The sequence below is a fragment of the Ochlerotatus camptorhynchus genome, unplaced genomic scaffold, assembly GCF_037179485.1.
Source record: "Ochlerotatus camptorhynchus isolate MF236.1 unplaced genomic scaffold, CSIRO-AGI_Acam_v1.1 ptg000200l, whole genome shotgun sequence".
In the NCBI taxonomy this organism is placed as follows: domain Eukaryota; kingdom Metazoa; phylum Arthropoda; class Insecta; order Diptera; family Culicidae; genus Ochlerotatus; species Ochlerotatus camptorhynchus.
Window position 1 is genome coordinate 812,395 of NW_027040690.1, and position 27,217 is coordinate 839,611.

Genomic DNA, 27,217 nt, shown 5'->3' on the forward strand with positions numbered 1-27,217 from the left:
GATTTGTTTTCCTCCGGTAGTGCAAAACAACAACAACAACAACAACAAATACAACAATGCTCAGTGGGGTGAAAACTTTTTGACAGTTCAATTTAATCCCGTCAGGAATTAGGTAACCCTTGCTATCTTTGGTTGGTTGGCTCGATGGTTCGAGGGAAGAGAGGATGAGTTCTTGGTCTATTTTTCGTTGGTTGATTGGCATAAGGTGCGATGACCGCCGCCGCCGCCGCCGCAAGGTTATTCAATTTCATGCCTGCCGGCCGCCGCTGGCTGTCAAATGTCAGTGAGCAGGATATTGTCGCGAAATTTGCGGTTGAACTTCCTTAATTCCGGAGGGTAATGTGAGTCGATGAGTTAATTTGATTAGAACTGCTTCTGAGCGATCCACAGCATAGAAAGGGGTTACATTGTCAATAGGTATGGTGAATTAAATTTGGATTAATCGAACTAATCGATTATATTCAGTCTTTTTTTTCTTGGTTTGTTTTCCGTCGATCTTGTTTTCCGTGCTGAGCACCAATGCTACCGACGCCAGGGAGGCAGCTCCCACACCTGGACCCTACCTATCGACCCATCAACTCATGAACCGGGGACCAACGGCTTTACTTCCCTTCCGAAGGGGAAGGCGTGATCAGAGATGTTATGCCTCAGAAAATCCCGGCGGCGCCGACTGGGATTGAACCCAGGTCCGCTGGGGTGCGAAGTAATCACACTTACCACTACACCACCGACGCCGCTGATTACATTCAGTCTGTTGATAATCAATTTACATGTTGAGGATAATTGGTTAGTAAAACACCAACATTTAGCTAGCTGTTACCTAAAGCTTCAAAACTGTAATTTTTATGCAAGTTTTAATTGTATGAATAATAAATTTAGAATTTAATGTGCTTACATGTCAGTGTTATGATAAAGAATTAATCATATCGTCCGGCCATTTTCCACAGAGATGATGCTGCTCCGCTGGTAGGAAGTGATATAAATCCCCGTATAGAAATTGAGAGAAGTGAGAATAATTCGCTTTCGGTGCATATTCAGGTTAAAAAAAAAAGTGAACGACAACCTATATAAATTAGTAGGGACTTTGTCGTTCAGTTTTTCCCGGAAATTATTGTTTCACAAGCTACAATTAAATAAAAAATATTTTTCTCCATACAGTTTTACCTGCTTTACTTCCAGTCCCCAGAGAGCCAAAATGTTCAAATTTGAGAGAGAAAATTTGCTCTTACTAGTTCAATTTCTCAACATGCCATGTATTTTGATGACACTCTATTTGTGATTTCCCTCTCACATGCTAGAAAATAGAGTACCTGACACTGCAAATTTTTTTTTTTTTTTTTTTTTTGCCATTTAAATGATCTTTATTTCTTGTGATTGTGTGGTTTACATGTATGAATTTGTTAAGTGACACAGATGCGTCTTTTCAACTTTGGTACATTTGAGATTTTAATTATTATTTACAGTTCCTAGTCCTATCAGGCCTATTTTAAAGTATGACCACCTTGGTGGGATTGGTTTGATTTGAATTGGAAAAGGGAGACTACTTATAACTACTATTTACAACTACAACTAACCTACAACTACTATGTACACCTAACCTACTATATACAAATTGCTTATCAAAGCATGTTCTGATAAATTACATTTTTGTGTAAATTTAGTCTTAATTTCGTTAATTTTGGAATCTATTTTGGCAATGCCTACCTCTTCATGTAAATTTGTTATTCTAGTGTCGAAAGGACGATCAAGAACCATCCTCAGCACTCTATTCTGAGCGACCTGAATTTTGTTCCTGTGAGTCTGTGCACATGATTCCCACACCGGAGCTGCGTAGAGGATCGCAGGTGCTACGATTTGTTTGTAGACGGCCAGTTTGTTCACCCTTGAGAGGCGGGATCTGCGGCAAATCAGCGGATACAGACTCCTAACCAAGGCGGAACACTTGACTACGGTTTTCTCCACATGCGAGCGGAATAGGAGCTTTTCGTCAAACAACATCCCGAGATAGGTTACTTCGGCGGACCACTCAACCCTTGTGCCATCCATGATTACAGTACAAGAGGGAGCCGGTTTTAGTTTGGGTGATTGTCGATGGAGGAACATGATTGTTTTTGTTTTGGAAGCATTGATTTTGATTTTCCACGTGGTGGCATAATCAGCAAAGGCGTTAAGGCATCGTTGAAGTTTGTTCGTTATTTCGCGAGGCATCCTTCCTTTGACGGCTATTGCGGTATCATCTGCGAACAGGAAAAACACGCAACCGTCTCCAAGGGGAGGAATGTCAGAAGTGTAAATGCTGTAGAGCAAGGGGCCCAGCAGACTGCCTTGCGGGACTCCTGCAGGGATGGAAAACGTGTCTGAAAGACAACCATTCAACGATACCTTAAACGACCTTTGCTGGAGGTAGCTACGGGTGATTTTAACCAGATGTAATGGAAAGTTGAAGTTACAGAGCTTGTATACAAGCCCATTGTGCCAGACATTATCAAACGCTTTCTCAACGTCTAACAAGGCCATGGCTGTGGACTTGGATACAGCTTTGTTACTTCGGATGTTATTCATCACCCGCACTAGCTGGTGATTGGTGGAGTGCCCCTTTCTGAACCCAAACTGTTCCGGAAGGAGAATGTTATTTTCCTCGACAAACTTGAGCAAACGATTGAGAATGAGTTTCTCGAACAATTTGCTCAGCGCTGAAAGGAGGCTGATTGGTCTGTAGCTTGAAGCTAGCGTTGGGTCCTTCCCGGGTTTGCGGATAGGTATGATTTTCGCTGTCTTCCAGATGCTTGGAAAGTAGTGCAGTTCCAAGCATCTGTTGAAGACAGCAGCCAGCAGAGAGTGAACCTTCATGCTGAGATTTTTCAACACTAGGTTGAATATTCCGTCAAACCCGGGGGCCTTCATGTTTTTGGTGCATTTCAGCGCTGAGCAAATCTGTTCCACTGTGATTCTATCCTCCGGAGGGATGGCACAAGGGGAGGAATCAAAGTTGAGTACGCATTGCTCAACCTGAACTTCGAGCGGACTTTGGATGTTGGAGCCAAGCAAGTGCGATTTGGCAATATGCTCACCAATCGCATTTGCTTTCTCCTGAGGGGTGATTATGAGCCGATCGTCATCATTTTCATCTTTTAGTGGCGGAATGGGTTTAGGGTGCGTCTTTAAGACCTTGGCAACTTTCCAGAATGGTCTGGAGCGGTCGTCCAGATTCTGGACAAGCCGCCCGAAGCTTTCGTTCCGGAGTGAGACCATTCTGGAAGCAATCTCCTTGTTCAGATCGGCCATTTCACGTTTCATCGCTTGATCTCCAGTCCTCTGAAACTGGCGTCTACGAACATTTCTCAGGCGAATTAAGAGTTGGGTGTGGGAATCAATAGCAATAAACTTACCCCTCACAGGAACTCGTCGGACGCACGCCTCGTCAGCCACGGTTATGGCTTGGTGGAGTCCCTCCAACGCTCGGTCGATGTCCTCCACGGTGTCAAGCGGCGGGTTGTCGATGATGTGCCTGTCTACCACGCGTCCAAACTGGGCCCAGTTTACGCGATGATAGTCCTTGCGCAGGCTTGAAGCAGGAGCCACGTTGCAGCCCAGCTCAGACACCACCGGTTGGTGGTCGGAACTGAGTTCGTTCAAGGCTACCGGCTTGGACAAGCCGATATTTGTCAGGAAAAGGTCTAGTGTCGATGGGTTGCCCGCCGGTGAGATAAATGTTGGCTCATCCGAAAACCAAACGGAGTACAGCCCATGCTGTGAGTGGTCGAACAGGAGACGACCGTTCTGGTTCTGCTGGTAGTTCCGCCAGGCCTCATGGCGAGCATTCAGATCTCCTCCAACTACGAAGCGGGAACCGGTACGGGTGATGGTGGACAGGTCCTTCTTGAATTTAGCCGCTAGTCCACTGCTGGCGGCACACTGTCGAGGGCAGTAGACGGCGATGAACTGGACGTATCCAGTCGACGACTCCACCTCCACAACAAGGGCCTCGATGATAGTGGTGCGGATATGGGACAGAGTGTGGTATTTTATTCCTTTCTTGACGACGACCGCAACACCACCCCCCCTGGAGCTGGTGCGATCAAGCCGGATAATGTTGTGGTCAGGCAACCAGAAGCTGTCACCGGACTTTAGATGGGTCTCGGTTAGAAGGCCCACGTCGATGCTGTGCTTGCGGAGGAAGTCGGCAAGCTCAATCTCTTTTGCTCTTACAGAGCAAGCATTCCAGGTGACGATACTTAGCGGTTTAGACGCCATACTGGATGATGAACTTACCGAGCACTTGGATCTGTTCGGGCTTATTGCGGCACTTACGAAGAGCACCGGACATGTTGACGAAGATTTCCATCAGTTCATCCGCTGAGAACAGATCGGGGTTGTTGTTTTGCGCTGTTGGTTGTCTCCAGAATCCAGGGGGGGATGGAGAGCTTTGGCCAGCAGAATCACCGGAAGTTGCTTGAGCGGAATGCACCCGCGAATTCACTTGCCTTTGCTGAGGAGCACGAAGGGGCGGGAAATCCTCCGTCCGAAATGCCGGGACTTTGTCCTTCTTGCGTCCTGGTTGGTTGTTAGTTGCCGCCTGTTTTCGGATGCGTTTGAAGTCCTCGCGTTTGGAGCACTGTCTGTCGGAACCTTGATGAGCACCACCACAGTTGGCGCATTTTAACGCCACGGCTCCATCCGCAGGGCAGTTGGAAGTGGCGTGTTCTTGAGCGCAGTTGCTACAGCGTGGCTTGATGTTGCAGTTGCGAGTGCCGTGTCCAAAGTTTAGACATCGTTGGCACTGGGTCACATCGCGATGGCCTCCACGGTATGGCTCCCATCGTACGATTATGGAGTAGATTGAGCGGATAGCCTGCAGCGCATTCAGCGTCACCGTTCCCTTCTGGAAGTGCACCAGGAAAAGACAATCCGGGTACGTCTTCACGTTTTCGTCTCGCCTCGTCATCCGAAAGACAGCGATTGGGGCCAGCTTGTACCGGTCCTTGAGTTCTTCTTCGATCGCCTTGGGATCAACATCCGGTAGACCCCTGATGACTACCTTGAAGGGCTTTTCACCGGGGATGTCGTGCGTGAAGTATTCCGCATTGGAATCCTTCAGGAATTTGACTGCGATTTCGTATTCCGCTTTCGTCCGGAGCATCACCTTAGTGCCGATCCTGCTGATCTTGTACTCAGCTGCGATGCCCAGCGATGCGAAATCGCCAATGAGCGTCTTGAGTGGCACTACCTTCACCACCAGTGGTGGAAGCTTGATTTTCGCCGCACTCGGGCCGGCAGAATTCTCGGTTTCGACGGCGTCGCCGAAATCACCGATGTCGCTGGCGTTCGTCGCGGTAACATCGTCGCGTCCGCTCGTACCATCGGACTGACCTTGGTTCTTCTTCCTCTTTTTCGTCCGCTTCACAGGGACTGGGTTGGTATTTCCAACATCGGTGGGCAGAGTAGCGTACCTATTTGAGGTAGGTACCGAGCTACCCTCACCACTGTTCTTCTTCACCGCTTGTTCACGAAGTCGGCTCCGAGAGCGCTGTCTTCCCATCACGCGATGCGACCGACACTACTGACGACGCGACGTGCAGTATATCTGCAAACGTTTGTAACAAACTATAGATTTATCGAACAACTCGACAAAGCGAGCAAAGACCGAACTATACTGCTTGACGATCAAGCAGAGAATGACACTGCAAAACATGTCTGGTACCTCTATATATGCATTTTGATGAACATCCGAAGTCCCTCCTTTTTACATGTTCTGCACAAAAGATACTTTCTGCCCTGCCCTTTTCATAGAAATCGGTGGGAAATCCTGTGAGAGGTGAGCTATTTTGTGTGCAGACTATGTAAAAAAAGGAGGGGCTTCGGATGTTAATCTAAATGCATATATAGAGGTACCAGACATGTTTTGCACTGCACTGTCCTCTCGCCCCAAACCATTCTTAGCTTGACCATCAAGCTGCACAATCCGATTTTATTTTCGCTCGCTCTCTCGAGTCGTTCGGTGTTTTAAGTCGGTCGTGGTACTCGTCGAGAGTTTTCGCTTTGGCTAGCAACGTGTCGTCAGTTCTCGCCTCTTTTGTGGCAGTCGCTAAATCAGCGGTAGTGGAGCAAAAATTGAATGCCTCCACTCACCCGTTGAAAAAAAAGTAGAAGGATCTGTGCCTGGGAGTACGAAGGGAAGATTGACGTAGGACCGCTAGTGGACGGAACAAATATGTTGATCATTTAGCTCTTAACTCTTTCCGTTTTTTAAATTGGTGGCCACACCAGTGAATGTCGATACCGACTGGATGACGGCGGCCTAGTCATGCTTCCTATAGCAGGAAGCCTTTCCTTCGGTCGATGTGGGTGTTTTCGTCGTTGTCGTCTTCGTATTGGTGTGATGCGTGCTGTTCCACTCATACGTCGTGTCCGACGCGAAAGCAAATGACGGAAAAAAAACTCGAACTCGAAAGCAAATGACGGAGAAAACGATTTGGCAAGCGTTTTTATTATCGATGCTTTTCTCCTCCCTTCCTTTCATTGGTCGATCAATCGAACATTGAGCTCGCTCTTGTGAGCATGCGCAATGTGTCGTTTGTTCGATTTGCGCTCTATCGTTGCGTCCGTGTTTGGGATTTTTCGTTACGCCTGGATTTTGTTTTTTTTTTTTTAATATGACCCCCCATATAGAAATTAAAGACGTAGTCCTACGTCAAAAAGGTGATGGGTCGCCAAAGTTTGAATGCAACCGCATCCGTACAAGATGCCCCGAAAAAGCCTCGCAAGAATGCTGGTGCCAGCAACCACACGGAAAGGTTTCTTCAGAGTAATCCGTTCTCGGCACTCCCCGAAGAAGCAGATATAGATCCAGTTGAGAAACGGGAAAAAGAGCCCCCACTGTTAAACCTCGACGAAGGAACCCGCGTTGCTCAGGAAGGAGCTGGCTAAAAATAAAATCCATCCGCTGTTCAAGCTGTGCAGCACCGCCAGGGACCAAAATCGACGCTGGCGAACTGCAACGCGGTTGGCACTTTTCTTCAACTGAACCGGTTTGAGTTTTACACTCATGACGTCCCTGGAAGCAAACAATTAAAAATGGTGATCCGTGCTCTTCCAAATCTCCCTGTTGCGGAGATTAAAGCAGAATTGGAGCTCCTTCATCTGCAACCAATCAACATTTTTCCCATTTCGAGACGTGATGAAACCAGTGCATTCCGGGACCAGTTGTACCTGGTACACTTCAATAAGGACTCCACCAGTGTGGCTGCTCTGCGGCAGATTCGCGCTCTGTTCAACATTGTGATTCAGTGGGAGCAGTATCGCCCTTGGCACCGTGACGTGACACAGTACACTAATTGTCTGGCATTTGGGCATGGTACGAAGAATTGTCACACGAAAGCTCGTTGTGGCAAATGTGCTGAGGCTCACAATACTACCACCTGCAAGAAGGAAGAAGAAGCTGAACCTAAGTGCGTGAACTGTGATTCCAACCATCTGGGCAGCGATAGGAGATGTCCCAAGCGAGCGGCCTTCATCCAGATCCGTCAACAGGTTTCCACGAGGAACCAACCTGGTCAACACTGCAATAATCGTGCTCCTATTGTCAACATGGACAAGTTTCCAGTACTTCAGGCTCGTTGTATGGTCCCGAACCTAGCACTGTTTCCATTAAACCAGCGCCCCCGCGTTGCGAATCCAACATCAGATCAAGCCACCGTTCAGTTCAGCATCGCCTCACTGCCGCTGCGGCCCAGCCGAGCCATGGCTCTACTGCCCCAAGAGTATCGTACGCCCGTGCTGTGTCAGGTGAGTCAGAAGACAATTTTCCACTCACAAGCGACGAACTAGTGATCCCCGTGACTGAGGTGATCATAATTTTGCGCATCACCAAGACACTACTTGAACAGCTTCTTGCAGTTATGTCCCTCGTGCAAAAGTATGGACGCTCAAGAGCAAAATCATTGAATTCGTTGATTTCCTCAATGGACATAGCATAGTCATAGCCGTCATCACCGAAACACACCTGAAGCCGGAGATAAATGTTCACCTTCCCGATTGTCGGCTCGTAAGGCTAGACCGGACCAGCTCCTACGAAGGAGGAGTGGCTATAATATTAAGGAGAAATATTGGCTGTCGACTGCTACCGAGTTTCCAGCTGAAGATGATCGAAGCGGTGGGTGTGGAAGTCTCCACTCTTGTCGGCCCTATTACCATCATTGTGGCCTACTGTCGCACACAAGAGAGTCATCATCAGTCTAACTCGACGCCGTGAGAAGTACATCATCGCTGGCGACCTGAACGCCAAACACCAGGCTTGGGGCAACAGTCGACGCAACCAAAACGGCACAATCCTGAACGACGACCTGCAAGATGTTCACTACACTATAATAGAACCGCACTCTCCCACCCGCTTGAGCCGGTCTGGCGTACACTCCACCATCGACATCTTCGTCATCAACATGGGAGACAACATCTCGCAACCTGTGACCCACCAAGAGCTGAGTTCGGACCACTATCCGGTGGTGGCCGATGTGGGCTCACCCGTCAACCGATTCCAAGCTTCCCGACGCAACTACCATCGCGTCAGCTGGGATCAGTTCCAACTCTGTGTCGACTACGGTGCCCTTTCGGAGGCGCCCGATGACGTTGACCGGTGTCTGCATCCCATCGAGGAGGCGATTTCCGGTGCCAGGGAACATCACGTGCCAGTATCCAGAGAAGTGAGCAATACTCTGAACCTTGACAAATCTACCAAAGACCTTATAAGACTCTATAACACCATCCGAAGGCAGTACCAACGCTCTGGTCTGCCTGACCTTAAGACCCACTGTAATCGCCTAACAAAAACCATCCAAGCCAGGATGGTGGAACTCAGAAATCAGGACTTTGCTAACAGGATCAGCTGTCTCCCAGATTGTGCAAAGCCCTTTTGGAAACTAAACAAAATCCTTAAAAATAAGCCAAGACCCATTACACCACTGACCCCACTGGATAGTCCCGGCGACCCAGTGGTTCATCTGATAACTCCTGAAGAGGAGGCAGCCGCGATAGGCCTATCTGAATATTTCAACAGCTGGAAGATCCGTATCAACGCGGCGAAGACCCAGGCCATCATTATCCACACTCTAAATCTCCCAGACTTGTTCCGTCGGAGAATAATAAGATCTGCCTGAACGGCACAGTGGTGGAATGGTCGAAAGAGGTAGTCTACCTCGACTTAACTCTAGACAGCAAGCTGATTTTCAGGGAACACGTTGACAAAACCAAGACCAAGTGTAACATCTTGATAAGATCACTGTATCCACTCATCAACAGGAGGTCGACTCTATCCCTGAAAAATAAGCTTGCTGTCTACAAACAAATCATCCTTCCCGTAATAGAATACGGGATGCCAATCTGGGCGAGTTGCGCCAAATGCCATCACCTTAAAGTCCATCCAGAACAAGATCCTTAGGATGGCCCTAAACAGTCCCCCGCGGACTAGAAATTCTGAGATCCACCTCCTGGCTGGAACTCAGACATACTACTAAATTCAATTCCAATAGTACTGAATTCAATTCCAATATAAAAGTTATAAGTGTAAGCATCATAATTCTGTACTGGTAATCATACTTCAGAATATTAATCTGATAATGAAAAACTGGATAAAACGGGATGAATTCTTAAAAACGTGAAGATTTCAAACTTTAACTGTTTGACTGGATGTGTCCAAAAACTGGAATATTGGCATCACTGCAATCAGCGATTGTCGGGTTCCACGTCCGCGCAAGTCTCTGATCGTGATCGTGAATTGAACGAACAGCTTCGTAACTATTTCACCTTCGAAGATGCCAGAGCCGCCGAGCCACGAGAAGCTCTTGACTTGAGTCGACTGACGAAACAATCTGGTGAACGACTATGCCCGCCGGATTGCATTTTGATGCCGCCTCTTTATGGAACCTTGATAACCCAAGCTTTCCCAATAGTTGTCAGACGTAACTAGAGAGTTGGCTTCAACGAAAACCAGCACTGCAAGAGTACGAACGTGAGCAGATCTCGAAATATGAAAGGAAAGCTTTATGCACATCGGGCTAGTTAGTTTGCCCGAATTGACTTTTGTTGAGGTCCCAGTGACCAATCCGAGAAAATCGGTTCTGGAACGAGGACCGGATCTACTAACTCAGCTTCCAGATGGTCTTATACCAGTTCTGTCAATATCCAGTGGTGTTGAGTGGCGACGTCATGGAAATATTCCATCAGATCCGTTCTCCTGATCACCAGTAGTAACGATTCGTATCCCGTGATCTTTGTGACGGATGTCGCCACATTCGGATGGTAGCGTTCTTAGAAGAGTTCGCCAGCGAGCATCCAAGAGCCACAGCTACCACACAAGTATTACGTCGAGTATGCAGCTTCCAGTCGATTTAAGAGACGATTGATGTGATGCACGAGATCAAACTGGCGCACTCCAGATGACTCCGATGCTTCCTTTCTAACTAGCCAGAACTTCTGCGAGAATTTGGTGAGATTTTATTTAAAAGTAGGATCCTAGAATTTACATCTGGAACGTGATGGAATGTTCACCCGTCTAAAAATTCACTCATTAATCGACGCTGAAGGCCTATATCCTGGGCGTCCGGTTGATGGGAACGATCCTAAGGTATGACACGTACACAATCAGCCAGTGCTACTGTTGAGGTATACTTGCGTGGGTCCGTTCAACCGATCATCGGTACTACCATCAGCTCGTAGCCGGTCAAGGTGGTGAGATATTATCATCTACGCAACATTCGTAATGATGGAGGCTATTTTTTTTTTTGCAATCCAGAAGATAAAATCCTTTTTAAGATTCTTGAAATTTACTGGCAACTCCTTAGGCTCCCTTCCTTAGAATTTCCAATAAATTCTACAAGTACACGCGCACGTAAATCGAATGCTTCTTCCCTGGAAGGCATATTTTGATGATCCTAATCAACAACTGGCATTTCCTATGAAATGCCAGCAATTTCCCGATAACACAAGCTAAAATTAACAGAAACATGATCAGACTCAATCTCATCAAAAATGAAACATTTTCCAGCTTCAAAACCTGTTCAATTCCATTCGACACAACTCGTCTGTCGAGAAAGCAATCCCACTTTTTATTGAATCTAACTTATTCATGCAAGACTGCCTCAATGTCTACCTTTCAGCAAAAATGTGCCATCAAAAGGATTCCCCCTGCCCCTTCGATAAAGTAAAAAGTCTATTTGATCCGAATTCCACTTACTTTTTACTTTCCCCTGCGTGGATCCAGTTATTTACCAATGGTGATCCTCCTCCCCAAAATTTACTTCAACTGCCAATCAGAAAAAGATGGAGAGAGAGTGGTGGGCACACACAAAGAAAGACATGTCCTTGGGTGAAATCCCACGTGGATTTAAAGGCCAATTTTTTTTACAAAAACTAACTCAGATACTTTTCTGTCGATGGCCGTCTAAATTTGGGCCGAGGAGAGGCTCCCTTTGGATCGTTCTCCGGAATCGTTTTCGATTTTCCCGAGGGGCTATTCTGCGGACTGGAAAAAGTTGGCGGGTCGATAGATCTATTTATGCAAGTCTGAATTTTTCAATTTACCTTTTTACCTATACTTCAGATTGATTCAAATTAAGTTGGAAGCCGCGCGACGTTTTGATGCCATGCGTATTGCCTTGCGTGTTTTTCGGCTTAAAGTATCTCCGTAAAGGCTGAGGGTTCTATTTTTTTTCTGAGTGAGTTCGATTTACTTGATAGTCGCTTGTGGTGCGGGATGCTGTTATCGCATTCACATGGCTTACGTATCATGGTAAACCGAAGTGTGTATGTACTTGGAGCGTTTTCGATTACCCACCACCCCAGCCAGGAAGTCAATAAATCCGAAAATAGCGTTTTCGGATGCTATAGAAAAGAGCAGACACAAAAAATATCTACCGGAACGTCTGGCCGGGAGTCTAGCAGACGGCGAGGTTGCATTTTTTCTACACTATGTATGCTGATTAAAAGTGCAGTAAATTTTGTCGATGTACATCGGATGCCAATAAAATCGAATTATTGATTGGAATGTTTGAGTTAGGGTATCTTTTTCGAGTGAAGATCAAATAAAGTGAAAGTTTTTCACTTGTCGAATTCAGCTGGAAGATCTATGTTGCTGCTGATCGATCCCTGTGATTGATATTTCGTTTCAACCGTGAGATTGAAAAACCCAAATATGGAGCATTGAAAAATAGTGAAAACGAAACTCTAGCTTTAATAATGTTTGTTATTTGCACAAACATTCACAGACAAAAATCCTAGGTGCAGTTAACACTGTGATCACTACTGGATAGTAGAGTTTACGACGGCCTAAGGCAGTAGAATGTTTAACTGTAATAATCATTTTAGGGATTTATATTAAATTTAAAAAAGCAGTGGCGTCACGTAACCTCACTTTTATCCTGCACACAACAACTTTGAAAACCTAATTTATGGTCATATTACACTCGAATTTGTTGTTAAATACAGTGAATCATATAGTTTTACTAATCCTCTGAATTTTTCAACCGAACCGAGTATAAATATGGCCATATATCAGGATTTATAAATTGGTGAACAGGTAGAAAGTGAGGTTATGTGACACCACTAACGTGGTGCATTAGGTAGTGATAAACGTCACATGAACTATTCCACAGACGCATACAGTTAATTAGCAATTCAAACGCACACTCCTATTGCCTGTTGACTTGAGGAAATACCTCAAATACCCTCACCGATCAAGTGAGCTAGGCAAAGGATTATTGTCGCATTTAATTTTCACACTGCCGTACTCTAATGGAACTACCAATCTATTCTCTTCAGAACTTTCTCTAGCTAAGTATCACACTAAAGCTTCATGTTGATATTAGTAAAGTATAGCATAGTATTATTTTTAGGAAAATCAAAATGAAAATGTTTCGCCTGCGGCGGTAAGCTGCACGTTAAGGAACTAAAGGTTAAAGTTTCCTTGTGAGAAAATATAAATTTCATAAATCGCTTCTTTTATACATCATTTCAGATTGGAAAAAGCTCTCGTCGTTTTGAACGAAATAATGAAAGGAAAACATCGACGAAAGCTTTTTGCAATCTGACGTGATGTCTCAGAGTTTTTGTTTTAATTTTTATTTACTAACTACAGAGCTGGTAGTGGATATGTAATATAATAGTAGTGACTTTAGTGACTATAATAATGAAAATAGTAACTTTATAGCATTAAAAAAGTGACTAATAGTGACAATATTAGTATACTCCTTTAAACTACACAAATAATGGTTTACCGATCTCATCAATTTGCCTCGAAAAATTACTATTTAATCATCATACAGTGAACCAGGAATTCAGGAAAACCGGGAAAAGGCGCAAATTCGAAATCGCCGAGAAAAATCGGGAAAAGTCCGTGAATTTCGATGACAAACCGGGAAAAATAAGATTCTGGACCTTTAAACAATTGCAAGACCTCTGGACTGGAAAATATTTCCAGGATACAGTCACTTTAATGAACTAAATATTATGAGATTTTGAAAAGATTTTAGGATGAATTCTGCAGATAACAACAATGTTTTTCAGAGAAAAATATCAATAGATCTTTTTTTAAGAACTCTAAGAGAGATTTCACTAGAACTCTAAGTCATTTGTGGGACTTCAGACGTTCAGAGTAGAAACTTAAGGTAGTTCTTTTGGAAAATTCATAACGATTGTAAAGCGGATTCCAGCTCCATTTCAAATGAATACCCAACTAACATTTTTCGCAATGTAAACACTTTACGCATTTCATTTATACAGCTTCAAGCTCCACACACCCAAACGACCACACAAAATGCTCTCCAGAGTTGTAATCTTGTAACCGGGGGAGAGGTAGCTCATCGATTCTTCCGGTTCGCCTCCTAGCATCGTGCTATAAGGTACCAGGCCACGGAATGAGACTATTGCATGGCTGGGTAGTCAAAGTCTTCCATTCGTTAGTCATTTCAGGTGGATTAGAACAGGTTTAGGTGGGCGTTGGCCAGATTTGGATTTTTCAGATGTAATCCTGGATAGGACCCTGTCATTGAACGTCGCGTGAAAGTGGAACTTAATGAAGGCCTAAGTACTTTTTCGTAGTTTTTAGTTTTCGGATTTGAAAGATCGTCGGTTACAGTGGCCTGCTTACTGAGCAGAAAAACGCGGTCCCAGGTCCTTACATATCAAAGAGATTTATGGTAAAATCGCTTGTGTATCGTGTATTTTGCGAAACTCGTTGTTGTCGTTGGTTCCGGGTTTGAATGGATACACAAATTTGAGCAACGGTATTATGTGATATGAGGGGCTCGGTGGCCTTAGAGCAACCGTTTTTGCTTACTGAGCAGAACATCATGAGTTTAATCGCAGGCCCATCCACATTCAAGATTCGTCAATCGTTTTATTTGTTAATATGACTACATGGTAATAACAGCAACTCGGTGATTAAAAAGGTGCTCGTCTGCCTAGTGCAAACGTTTTTGCTTACTGAGCAGAAGACCGTGGGTTTAGTCCCAAGCTCCTTCGCGTTATATGATCGTTAGGACATCAATTCAGCTTATCGTTTACCAAAACGAACCCTGCTGCAAACCCAACCCTCTTATCCAACATCCCAGTGATTCCTCGTGGAAGAGCAGAGGTGTTCTCGGCTTCCATCAAAGCGAGTGTCATGTCAACACAATCCTTCCCATTCCTTTCTTGACCTGTGTTCGGGCGCGGCCGGCGCTGGTATTGCCTAATTTAAGATAACCAGTTTATACACATTGAGGATGATTGCTAGTCCCAAGCATCGTCTATTGGTTCTCTGTGTAATTACAGCTGATCTGGCAGTAACAGAGTAGCAACCGTGGGCGGTCAATCAAGCTCAAGCTCCAGAGTTGTAATCTTGTAACCAAACTTGGAAGCAGGGGTGCAAGTGATTTTGATCGATTCTCTGCATCGACTTTCTGTTTCGTTAATAACTCGACGGCAAACACATTCATTGGTGTTGATTGGTGTATTCTGAATCGTATGGAGGTTAACCCGTCCAAATGCTCGGTATCTTTTTCGCGCAAGGAAGATACTATTATGTTCAAGTTAGTCAGTAAGTCAGCCAAATGAAGGACCTAGATGTTATTCTGGATGCACTACTTTCCTTCAAGAAGCACAAAGTTTCCAGAATTCTAGGGTTTATCCTCAGGATTGCCAAAGAATTCTCGGAAATCTACTGCCTTAAATCTACTGCTGCTTGTCTCGCTCCATATTAGAATACTGCTCGGTTGTCTGGACTCCTCACTACAACAACGGTGTCGAAAGAGTTCAGTCTGTTCAGCAACGGTTCCTTCCGATTGCCTAACTACAAAAGTCGTTTGCAACTGATCCATCTGGAGCCCCTGTCGGTCCGATTCGACTAAATATTTATCGAAGTTTCAATTATTCAAACGCGTAACCGACATCTCTTCTTATTCCTACTCGTTTGATTTAGCGCAGCAGAGAAAATAAATAAAAGTAATAATTTATCTGAACAGGCATAGAGAAGAACCATTACGTGAAACAGGATCATAAATTCGCCGAAAAAAGTGTTAAGCGTCTTTCTGCTAAAGGCTAAGATTTACCTACTTATTTATTTGTTGGGAGAAGGAGTTTAACGAGAAAAACTGAAAAGGGGTGGAGCTTAAGCTGGGTGGACACTGATATTCTGCGGCTTTCCAACCTGTCGCAGATACCAGTTCAACCCCTGTCCAGCAGCAGACGGGCCGACACTCTTGCCAGTGCCCAATCATTGAACCGAAGAATATGGGATTGTCCGGTCCGATTTGCTGATGCAGCTACACGTCATCATCATCTTCCAAAGGCTTTAAGCCTGTACTACCGTCGACCCTTTTAATACATAACATTTATTCTATAAGACCACGTAGTCCTACGTCACCATTGCGTAAAACCCCATAGGGATGTCCCTGGTAGTTTTTTAAATGGATTCAATGCTCAAATAAATTCATTGGAGTAATCATCACGGCTCGCTCTACAGGGTGCCAAAAAGTTAATGATCCGATCTCACTGTAATCATGAAATTTGCTGATTATAAAACGCCTGTCCGTAAGATTACAATGACGGTTCATTAGTTGTTGCTCTTTCTTCCCTTACCCCGGCCCTTCTTCTTCTTCTTCTTCTTCTTCACGTTTCAAGCTTATTGCATATCGCATATTAGCTTATTGTGTGCTCTCAACTTAGTGTTCTAGATGCACTTCCACAGTTATTAATTGAGAGCTTTCGATACCTGTACCATTTTTGCATTGGTATAATTGTGTGGCAAGTCCAATCATACTTCTATGCCCAGGGAAGTCGAGAAAATTTCCAACCCGAAAAATTCCTAAACCGGACCGGGAATTTAACCCAGCCACCTCCAGCACCTCAGCGTTCTTAACACTTCTCGCTTCGAGGGCATCATGTTTCAGTAATAACTTGAACGTGAACGTGTCGGTGGCGGTATCCCACCACATCCCAAGCACTTTCATACATAGGCTCATGTTCTTCTCCGTGGTGGTGCTGTCTTGCAAGGACGTCGTGACTTTGGTTGAATTCGATAGCCAGTTTCAAATCTCGAAGCTTGCTTGCGAATGCACAAAACGGACTTCTTTGGTTAGCTGCACTCAAACACACGAGGGAACTGCTCCATTACTCTGTCTGCGTTCAGGTTCTTCACGTAGTGTGCACAGCTTGGAGAACATGCCGTGCCGAACGTCATAACATTCACTACGTACACGTCCGGATCTTCATTGGGTTTTCCGTTGCTCCATAGGATCATCTGACTTCGCTGGCCTTGCAGCCTCATCAGGACTAGGAAATACATTTCCCGAATGTCCCCAACTACAGCGATACGGAATTCACGGAATTTGAACAGAACTGTAAGCAGCGCTACCAGTTGATCCAGTCTCGTAAGAAGCAATGAGTTCAGGGACAGGGCAGTTGCTGCTGTGTCAAATACGATCCGTATCTTCCAGGATTTGTTCGGATTGATGACCGGGAAAAACGGTAGATACCAATCAGCCGCTGAAAGCCTTAGAATGTAGCAATGTAGCCCTTTTCTTCGTACTCCGACATCTTAGCACTTATTGCTGCTGCTAGTTCGGGATCCCACTTCATCCTTTCTCCAAGCCTGCTTGACGCTTTAACGCCCTTGCTCGGTTATCGGGCAATTGCACCTGGTTGTACCGGCACAATAGTCCAGTCTTATAGCGGTTCCCTTTCGGGCGTGTTTCAAGAGCTAGATTCTTCAGCGCTCGCTCTTCGTCCTTGGAAAGTAGTGGTTTAGACGATTCAGAGATTGCCAGCGACTCAATCGAGAAATACTGCTTCAAACCGCCGTTCAGGTCCTTATCCATTTCCGTACTACACTTGCAAATGTGAAAGCTGTGGTAGCCGCTGTAATATCATACCTCGGTGCTTCTCAACGCGTGGCCGAGGCGACAATTGTCCATTACTATCAGGATTCTTTTTTTTTTCGTTGATCTTGTTTTCCGTGCTGAGCACTAATGCTACCAACGCCAGGGAGGCAGCTCCCACACCTGGACCCTACCTATCGACCCATCAACTCATGAACCGGGGACCAACGGATTTACTTCCCTTCCGAAAGAAGGCGTGATCAAAGATTTATGTCTCAGAATATCCCGGCGGTGCCGACTGGGATTGAACCCAGGCCTGGTGGGGTGAGAGGTAATCACGCTTACCACTACACAACCGGCGCCGCGCTATCAGGATTCTTGGAGACACGTTGTCATAGGATTCCATTGGCAATCATTTCAGGTAGTTGTAGTTGGCTGCCAGTTGTTGTACTGACACCGACTGCTTCGGCAGAGAAAGGTTCCGTACCGTGTGAACCTGCGGGAATTTGTAGACCTTGCTGGCGTCGTATGTAGTCGTGCTCATCCACTCATCCGAACGAATTTGAACCCTATTTGGCTGAGGTTGGTTCTTCTTAAGGTCTCGGAAGAACCATTCGATTTCTTTCTTAGTTTCTCAAAGCTTTTCTATACTCTTCATTTGCCTCAGCGAGCTTATCAGTCCACTTTGGATTAAAAAATCGATTTGCCCAATTATCCGCCAAGCTGTCCTGTGATGAAATGGCTACATCTTGGAGACTCAATCTTTCAGGAAGTGCTACAGTTAGGTTCTTCCTAGGTATGCTGTATTCCCTGGATCCTCAGGAGTGGTCGTATTAGTACGAGTCTCGAGTGTAGCACAAACTAATAGCTTGTGATCTCTTGAAACTGCACCTGGTCGAACACAGCACATCTTTCTCAAATATAGTTTGGAATTGAGATGAGTAAGTAAATGATCAACCAGACTTCTTGAAACTTCATTACTCCACGTCCACTTGAAACTGTTGTTTGAGTTGTGCTGTGTTGATCGAACAGCCATTTTCATTGAGACCGGATGGAATTCAACTTTGAAATCTGTGTTAGGGAAATCGCTTTTCGCAGGCAATCGATGATAATTTTAATTATCATAGCAACAGTTACACAGTCGTGCTATTTTCTATAATGACATTTTGAAAAATGATAAAGTCTTAAACTCAACACAAAAAAGTTTACACGAAGTTGCTCACCAAATCGTGCTGCATGGATGACGAAACTTACGTCAAGGCCGACTTCCGTCAACTTCCTTACGTTGTCAAGTCTAAGTTCGATGTTCCGGTGGATGTTCGAAAGAAGAAATTATCGAAATTTACAAAGAAGTTCCTGATCTGGCAGGCGATTTGCGGATGTGGTGAAATAAGCGCTTCCTTCATCACTTCCGGAACAATCTCTAACTTATTTATCCTGGTCCGACATCCCTCAGGATTGCACCTGCATCACAATGTTACGCCAATTCACACGATCCGTGGCTGCTTGTCTCCAATTTCTTGACCGTCCCACACTTCCAAGATCCTGATCCACTTGGTCTAACCACCTTGCTCGCTGTGCTCCTCTACGTCTTGTACCGGCCGGATTCGAGGCAAACACCATTTTTGCGGAATTGTTGTCCGGCATTCTTAAAATGTGTCCCGCCCATCGTACCCGTCCAGCTTTCGCAACTTTCTGGAAACAGGGTTCGCCATAGAGTTGCGCCAGCTCGTGGTTCATCCTTCGCCTCCATACACCGTTCTCACATACCCCGCCAAAGATGATCCTAAGCACTCGTCGTTCGAAAACACCCAGTGCTTGCAGGTCCTCCTCGAGCATCGTCCACGTCTCGTTCCCGTAGAGAACTACCGGTCTTATCAGCGTTTTGTACATGGTACATTTAGTACGGAGGTGAATTTTACCCGACCTCAGGTCTTGTGGAGTCCGTAGTAAGCACGCCTTCTGGCAATAATACGCCAACGAATTTCTCTGCTGCAGTTGTTATCCGACGTCACCAATGATCCGAGGTACACAAATTCATCGACCACCTCGAACTCATCCCTAACCCGCATGGTTCCTCCAGCTAACAGATTCGACGTATTCACCTTTAATCCAACATTCTCTGCTTCACGTTTCAGCCTGGTGTACTGCTCCGACACGGCCTGAAACGTTCTTCCGACAATGTCCACGTCGTCAGCGAAGCGTATGAACTGGCTGGACTTATTGAAGATCGTGCCCCGCATGTTAAAGCCCGCACGTTTCATAACACCTTCTAGCGCAATGTTTAAATGGAGGCAGGAAAAGCTATCGCCTTGTCGAAGTCCTTTGCGAGTTTCAAATGAGTCTGATAACGCACCAGATATCTTCACGCAGCACTGTACACCATCCATTGTGGCCCTGATCAGTCTGGTCAGCTTCCCGGGAAAACCGTTCTCGTCCATAATCTTCCATAGCTCTTCACGGTCAATAGTATCGTAGGCGGCCTTGAAATCGATGAATAGGTGGTGCGTAGGGACTTGATATTCACGACACTTTTGGAGAATTTGCCGCAACGTAAAGATTTGGTCCGTTGTCCGGCTTGATAACTTCCCACAAATCTGCTTGCTAGCGGCGATAAACAGCGAAAGATGATCTGGGAAAGCACTTTGTAGGCCGCGTTAGGAATAGTGACCGCTCGATAGTTCTCACATTCTAGTGTTTTAAATACTGGGCATATTACTCCCTCTTTCCACTCCTCCGGTAGCTGTTCTGTATCCCAGATCCTGACTCGGTCGGTGCAGACAAGTGGCCAACTTATCCGGGCCCATTTTGTTAAGTTCCGCACCGATACCATCTTTCCCAGCTGCTTTGTTGTTCTTAAGCTGCCGGATAGCATCCTTAACTTCACCTATCGTGGGAGCTGACATGTCCCCCTCATCCGGTGTACCGACGAAGCCATTCCTCCTGCCGCCTTGATCCTCCGCCTCTGCGCCGTTCAGATGTTCATCGTAGTGCTGCTTCCACCTTTCAATCACCTCACGTTCGTCACCTTATCCTGACACATTTCGGCTCGCGGCACAAAGCCTTGGCGGGATGCGTTGAGTTTCTTGTAGAACTTGCGTGTTTCTTGATAACGATACAGCTGCTCCATTTCTTCGCACTCCAGCTCTTCCAGGCGGCGCTTCTTATCCCGGAAAAGATGGGTTTGCTGTCTTCGCTTCTGTTTATATCGCTCCACATTATGACGGGTTCCTTGCTGCAGCATCGCCGCCCGCGCTGCGTTCTTCTCGTCCAAAACCGGCTGACACTCTTCGTCGAACCAATCGTTCCGTCGATTCCGCTCCACGAACCCAACTAATGGCTGCTTTCACGTTGCTTCAGCAGTCCTCAAGAGGGACTTCGGTGAGCTCTTCCTCATCCGGCAACGCTGCGTCGAGGCATTGCACGTACTCAGTTGCGACTTCGGGTAGCTTCAGTCGCTCCAGATTGTACCGTGGCGGGCATCGGTACCGAATGTTGTTGGCAACGGAAAGTTTTTGGCGCACCTTGACCATTAGAAGGTAGTGGTCCGAATCGATATTTGCGCCGCGATAGGTCCTGACGTCGATAATGTCCGAGAAGTGCCTTCCGTCGATCAAAACGTGATCGATTTGCGATTCTGTTTGCTGCGGTGAACTCCAGGTATACCGATATGGGAGGCTATGCTGGAAGTAGCTACTACGGATGGCCATGTTCTTAGAGGCGGCGAAATCGATGAGTCTAAGGCTTGGGCAGCTGTCATATTCCCGTTCCAGCTGCGCGTAAAAAGCGACTTTATCGTCATCGTCACTTGCTAAATGAGGGCTGTTCACGTTGATTTTGCTGACATTGAAGAAACGGCCTTTGATCCTCAACCTGCACATTCTGCTATGGATTGGCCACCACCCAATCACGCGCATCTGTAGGTGGTATAACCATCCCTATACGAATGTACCGACGATCCCTTCCAGCAAACCTCCTGCAGCGCTGCGATGTTGAACTTGCGGACCCTCAATAAATCGGAAAGAATGCGGGTACTTCCCAAAAAATTGAGAGACTTGCAGTTCCATGTTCCGAGTTTCCAATCGTTAGTCCGTTTCCGTTGCTTAGGTCTATGCCGATTGTTCCGGTCCGTATTTACATTGCTTGCTTCCGCATTTTTTTTTTACGGCTGGCCTGTAGGGCCTGCAGCAACCCCCGTGCATAGCACTGTTTAGAGTCCCACGCTGGCACCAGGACGTTCATCAGCCGTTCCTAACATGGAGAACAGACGCCGTTTTGAGCCGCACCTCCATGGTGAACAGACGCTCGAAGACTGCTCTCTCCGGAGAGAGGAGTCCCCCCCTTCCCTGTCAGCATACGACAAAGGTCCCACCGGGGTTGGTTACCCGATCTTCCCTATGGTTACTCGTACCCCAGCCGGCACTGCGGGGAGGTAGGGATAGGAGTTACTGGACAAGAGGCTAAGCACCGCTAGTGGGGTCTATTTTATACCTGCAGATACGCGAAGTATTAATGGTACGCATTGTCCAGCCGTTTACCAACCAACAATCAACGGTGCGATTTACACGGTGCCTTAAGAAGCGTCTCTTGCCATTCATAAGGACGCACAAAGGATCAACTCTGTTTTGGCCTGATCTAGCATCCTGTCACTACACTAGAAACGTGTTGGAGTAGTACCGAGCCAACGGAGTCCATTTTGTGCCAAGAGATATTGTAGCAACTGAAACTCTTTCAAGCGATCCAATACACGGTTGTTGTTGTTGGAATATGCTTTAGCTGTAAGTGTTTTATTATAAGTATACATGTTTAGAATATATATAATATTACCTACAAATTTTCAGTATCTTCACTTTAACAACGAGATTCTTCCCTTTAGGTGGTTTTTAAATTTTAGGTTACGAAACTAGGATAGTAAATTTTGCGTGTTAGATGTAAGCTTTAGCATATAATTTCACATTTTATATTTCAAGATTTACTTACTTGTAGTAACTGTAAATACTAATTTTAATTTGTATATACTAATTAACTAGGTTTATCTAGACTTTAATAGCGCTTTCAATGAATGCACGCGGGGTGTTATCACGGCACTATCACTCTTATCAATAATAAACAACACGCTCATCTGTCTGTCGGTGTCAGTTGGCACTCGCTGTCCCAGTGTACCGAGCACGGCGCCGTCGACGTCTTCATCGCGGGGAGGTTCTCGTCGCCACAGATATGAACCCACCAAATGCACCGGAACTTCGCCCAATTGAAAAATTCTGGGCAATTATGAAGACGGAACTTCGCAAACATCCCAAAATTATTAAAACAGAGCTGGAGTTAAAGAAAATTTGGGTAAAAACATCAAAAACACTGGGAAAATCGGTTGTACAAAATTTGAAGGGTGGAGTGAAAAGGAAGGTGCGGGCATTCGGGATGGTAGATGAAATTGAATAAAACAAATTTTGTAAATCATATCTCAATAGTTTTGCATGCCTTGAAAATTTCAAGAAAATTCGATAATCGGTTTAATTTTAGTGAGAAAATATGTGTGTGCCATTTTTATCGAATACACCCTTTAATAGTGTTACTCAACTAGATATTCATTATTTTGGAGATGCCATATTGGTGTTCCTATCATTTTACCCTAACCGTTTCGCACATTTCCGATCCACGTGTGATCCCAATGGTTGTCCCGATTTTTCCACTTCAACCATCTCCTTCCTGTTGTCAATCACGTTGCAACCGGGTGTCTATGCCCTCATATCGAAGAAACACATCGCACTTGGACACCTTCCCCAATTTAAACCCGAACTGAAACGTGCGGCACTTCCTGAACCTGAAAGCTGTCAACTGTCAAAAAACCTGCTGCGTCATACCGCACCGCCCACCCTTCCGCGTCCAAAGTGGGTATGCAAATTATATGTGCGCACACACATCAAACATGCCGATCGATTCGCAGTGCACTTTTCCAACCTAACCCAACATATTCCAGTCTATGCACCACGGCACAGGACGCGTTTATTGCCATGCCGAGCGGATCCCGCTGTGGCATGCGACATATTGTTTAATAATAGGAATATTGGAACCAGATCCGCCGCGCCGGTTTTTACCCGGTTGCCGAATTCCGTTTGGCATGCAGTTTTTTTTTTTTCTGTTTTGCATTCGCAGAGTTTCGGTATTTTTCCAGGCCAGGTCGTCGTCGGCTCAAGCGGTCTTTGAACGTGGCTCGAATTTCAAACCGCTGTCGTCGTCGCCGTCGCCGTCGTCGTCGTCGTCTGGTTGGCACTGGCTTTCATCAAATCATGCATTATATTTCAATTTGTTTCGGCTTTGTTCTTACCTCGGTTGCTGCACTTCCCTCGCCGGCCGACCATCGCTTCCAAACAAGCAAGTACTTATCTACAAACCCCGAAAAAAAGGGGAGTTAATCGAAAAAGGGGTTGAATTTTGGCGTTCGCATGGCAGAACAGCTGCACCGTGGTCGTTGGTAGAATGTGCTGTGTGCACTCGGCTCCATACAGATTTGCGATGCACATTATGCGCCTGATTAAATTTTCGACGGTCGCATTGTGTGAACAAACACGCATTGGCACACTGCATAAATCATGGGTCTAGGAGGGGGGAGGAAATCGGGGTAGCCTGGCAGGGGCGTAGCGGGTAGATGATCCAGTTACGACGCTAATCGTTAACCGAGATTCCTTTTCCCTTGTTCTTGTTCCAGGACGGCGGTCGGGGGCATCTGGAGGGTCTGGCGTCCGTCTATTGCGAGATGCTGATGGCTCCCTTTGGCGAAGTGCTGACGGCCCTGGAGGACGCCCGGTTGCGAGCCTGGTCCGAGCGGAGTCCCCACAGTTCTTCCGGTGGAAGTGGAGTGCATCGGGCTGGCCATCGGGGGAACTCATGCCACGGTGGTCTTCCCAACAGCCACAGCCAGCCGATCTACGTGCCCGGAAAGTACTCGGTAAGTGTTAGTTAGAAAGCCAACCCCAGCCAAGCAAGCAAGCATCTGTTCGGCACGGAATGAAAAGCAACTGATTATATGCTTCGTTAGGATGAAGAAAAAAGTAAACATTCAAACGAAATGACTTCAATTATATTACGAGAATTTCGGTGCTCGCAGCAGCACGGGGGGAGGTCCTCGCTTGGGAACTGTCTCTCAATCTGATGGTGAGCTGAAAATTAGTCGGTGCGCGGTTTTCGATTTTCTGCGAAAAGAATTAATTTCCCTCGGTGGTCTTCAAGACTCTTCCCAACCTTGGGCTCCGACGGGTTTTAAAAGAAAAGAAAAAAAAAACAGCAAGAGATAAAAGAAATACATTCGTTTGAGCATTTTTATTTGCTCGCTGCTGGTTGCTGGCTTGGTAGGTTGGCTTCGAATTGAGGTTGAGAATGGCGGAAAGAAATGAGCCAGAAAAAAACAGCCCCCGGGATGTTGTGTGACCGAATTGGAGCCGCTTTTTCGGGATGTGAATAAAAAGCTTTTTATTTTCGGTGTTTGTGTATGTTTCCCGAGGGAAGCAGGAGATGACCATTTTATTAGCCTTACCGTCTGTCCTGATTTTATGAAGTTCCCCGTTCATTCGCTTATTTTTGTTCTGGTACGCTAATGGCAATGGAAGTCAGTCGGTTCGTTACCATTTGGACTCAATTTTCGAGCAGTTTTACATTCCAAGCTCTTGATTTTTTTTGTATTTAGTTTGTATATTTGAAAAGCTCAATCACGTTAGCTTTACGGAGGCGATTATTTATTATTGTAACATTATAAATTTTGCTTCAATATGCATCTGGGATGGGGTCGATTATCCACAGTTAACTCGAGGTGAATTTTTTTAGGCAAGGATCAAGCTGTTGTTTATTGAAGGAAATTATTTCAAGGTAGGGTTAATGTTCCTAATCTCAACAGGAAAGCATTTTTTGCCAATTTTTCACTAGCAACCAGAAATATCCATTTGTATTACCCAGATTGTTCTAAGAAAAATTGTAGAACTAGAACTATATCTCAATATTCTCTCTATATCGATCTTTCTGTATGTTGATCGTGCCTAAGAAATATTCGGGAACAAATTACTCTTCATATGTCGATGAAAAAATCTAGTTCACTAGTTTTCCTATGTTTGACATAAACGATCGAGTTTTTCTTTGGATACGGGATAAACAAATAAACGTTTTGAACCCGAAGTGCTTCTAGAATTGTTCTGGTAGTAATAAATTATGTTTCTGAATGTCGATATGTCCCTATCTCGATGTTCTCTTCACTATCGAGAAATGGAAAGTTGACTGTATAATGTATAAGACGGATTTCACGCCAACTCATCCAGTGGTTGGCAGCACCCTCTCAGAACCTTATGGAACTTTGTGGGTGTGGAGACTTAGCAATTTTAAGCAACTTTGCGTACTTATTTTTTTCAAAATTTATCTCGCCTAACATTTGATAAGGGTCAAAGTTTTTTGTCGATTTTTTTTTCAAATCGATATAACTTAAAAATGACAAGCCCTACAAAAAAGTGATGTATGGCGAACTTTTAGCAAATAATCTGAAATTTTATAAAAAAATTTAAATAAAATAAAAAATCGGTTTCTACACTCTAAAAAAATATATTTAAAAATTAAAAGTCATTTTCCCAAAAATGGTACCCCTCAGATTTGCTTGATATTTTTTCTCATGAAAGGCAATATAATTACCTAACTTTTCTTCATACATCGCAAAGTGGGCGCTTTTAAGGAAAAAAAGTTGTTCGAACAACAACTTTTTCATGTTAATTTTTTTTAGCGTGTTTCACTCAAAGTCGAATAGTAATACGCGCACAACCTTATTAAAATTCGATTAAACTTTATGGGTATACTTTTCGATAATCTGGGTGAAATCTAGCCTAACATTTGAAAAGGGTACAGAGAAGTTACCTGCAAATCGTCCAATAAGAGTTCAGAACAAAACGTTCTAATGAGGAACAGCCATCTCAGCATGGTTTGCACTTTCCTGTGATGGATTGTATTATAATATATGCATACACTCTATCCAACTTCTATAAAACCACCCTCAAATTGTTCCAAATCAACAGGTAAACTAAGTAAAAATCACTTAGTATGTTTTATTCATGAAAAGATTTCAATTCATGTATTTGTGATTAATTTAATTAGAAAAATAATCATTCATTTATTTGTATGTATTAGGTGTGTCCATTAGTAAGCAATATGCATATATGTTTATACCTCATCGCTCAAGTGAATCCATATAATAGCGCAGGTAACTTAACGATTATTTAAGGCATGCCTTAAATAATCGTTAAGTTACCTGCTATATAGCAGGTAGTCACATGAGAGATATAAGGTATAAACTTAAAGCACCGCAGTCTGTTTCTACCGACATAATCTAATATTTAAGTTTGGTGATATCACAACAATGCTCATAGTTGCTGTAGTGCATAGTTGTTGAAAGTGTAGTGCTGCATAGTTGTTGAAACGAAAAAGTGTTGGAAATGGAAAAATCTGCTGAATTGATTATTAAAAGGGTGCAATGTAGTGCCAACATAAACAATCCCAATTGCAGCCGCAATAATTTACGTAATTTATCATCAAGTCTCATAGAGAAAATACATTCATGGGGCTTTGATCATCAATTGGATGTAACAATGCGTATTTGTGAATCGTGTCGTGGAATTTTAGTGCACAATAGGACACCTCTCCCGAAAAAGAGGCGATCGGATGGAAAAGAATCAAGCCATGCTCGGAAGTTTGAAGAGCCGCAACCATCAACAAGTCATCAGCAATCAGAACATCAGGAATTTGATGATACACTAGGTAAATAATAATAACTTTAACTGTTTCAACTGTGTGGTTTAAGGATTGTACATCGAAGATACAACTTCATTTTCAACATTTTTTTAGAG

General features: G+C 44.8%; 1 protein-coding gene across 2 annotated transcripts in view; it reads left to right on the top strand.

The window, feature by feature from the left end:
• SKIP (Shal K[+] channel interacting protein) overlaps positions 1 to 27,217 on the top strand; it is a 791,488-nt gene that overhangs the window by 576,794 nt on the left and 187,477 nt on the right. For both annotated transcript variants that reach the window (XM_065223860.1, XM_065223861.1), the window contains exon 3: positions 24,052 to 24,291. In XM_065223860.1, coding sequence (XP_065079932.1) covers positions 24,052 to 24,291 — 240 coding nt within the window. The remainder of the gene's footprint in view (positions 1 to 24,051; positions 24,292 to 27,217) is intronic.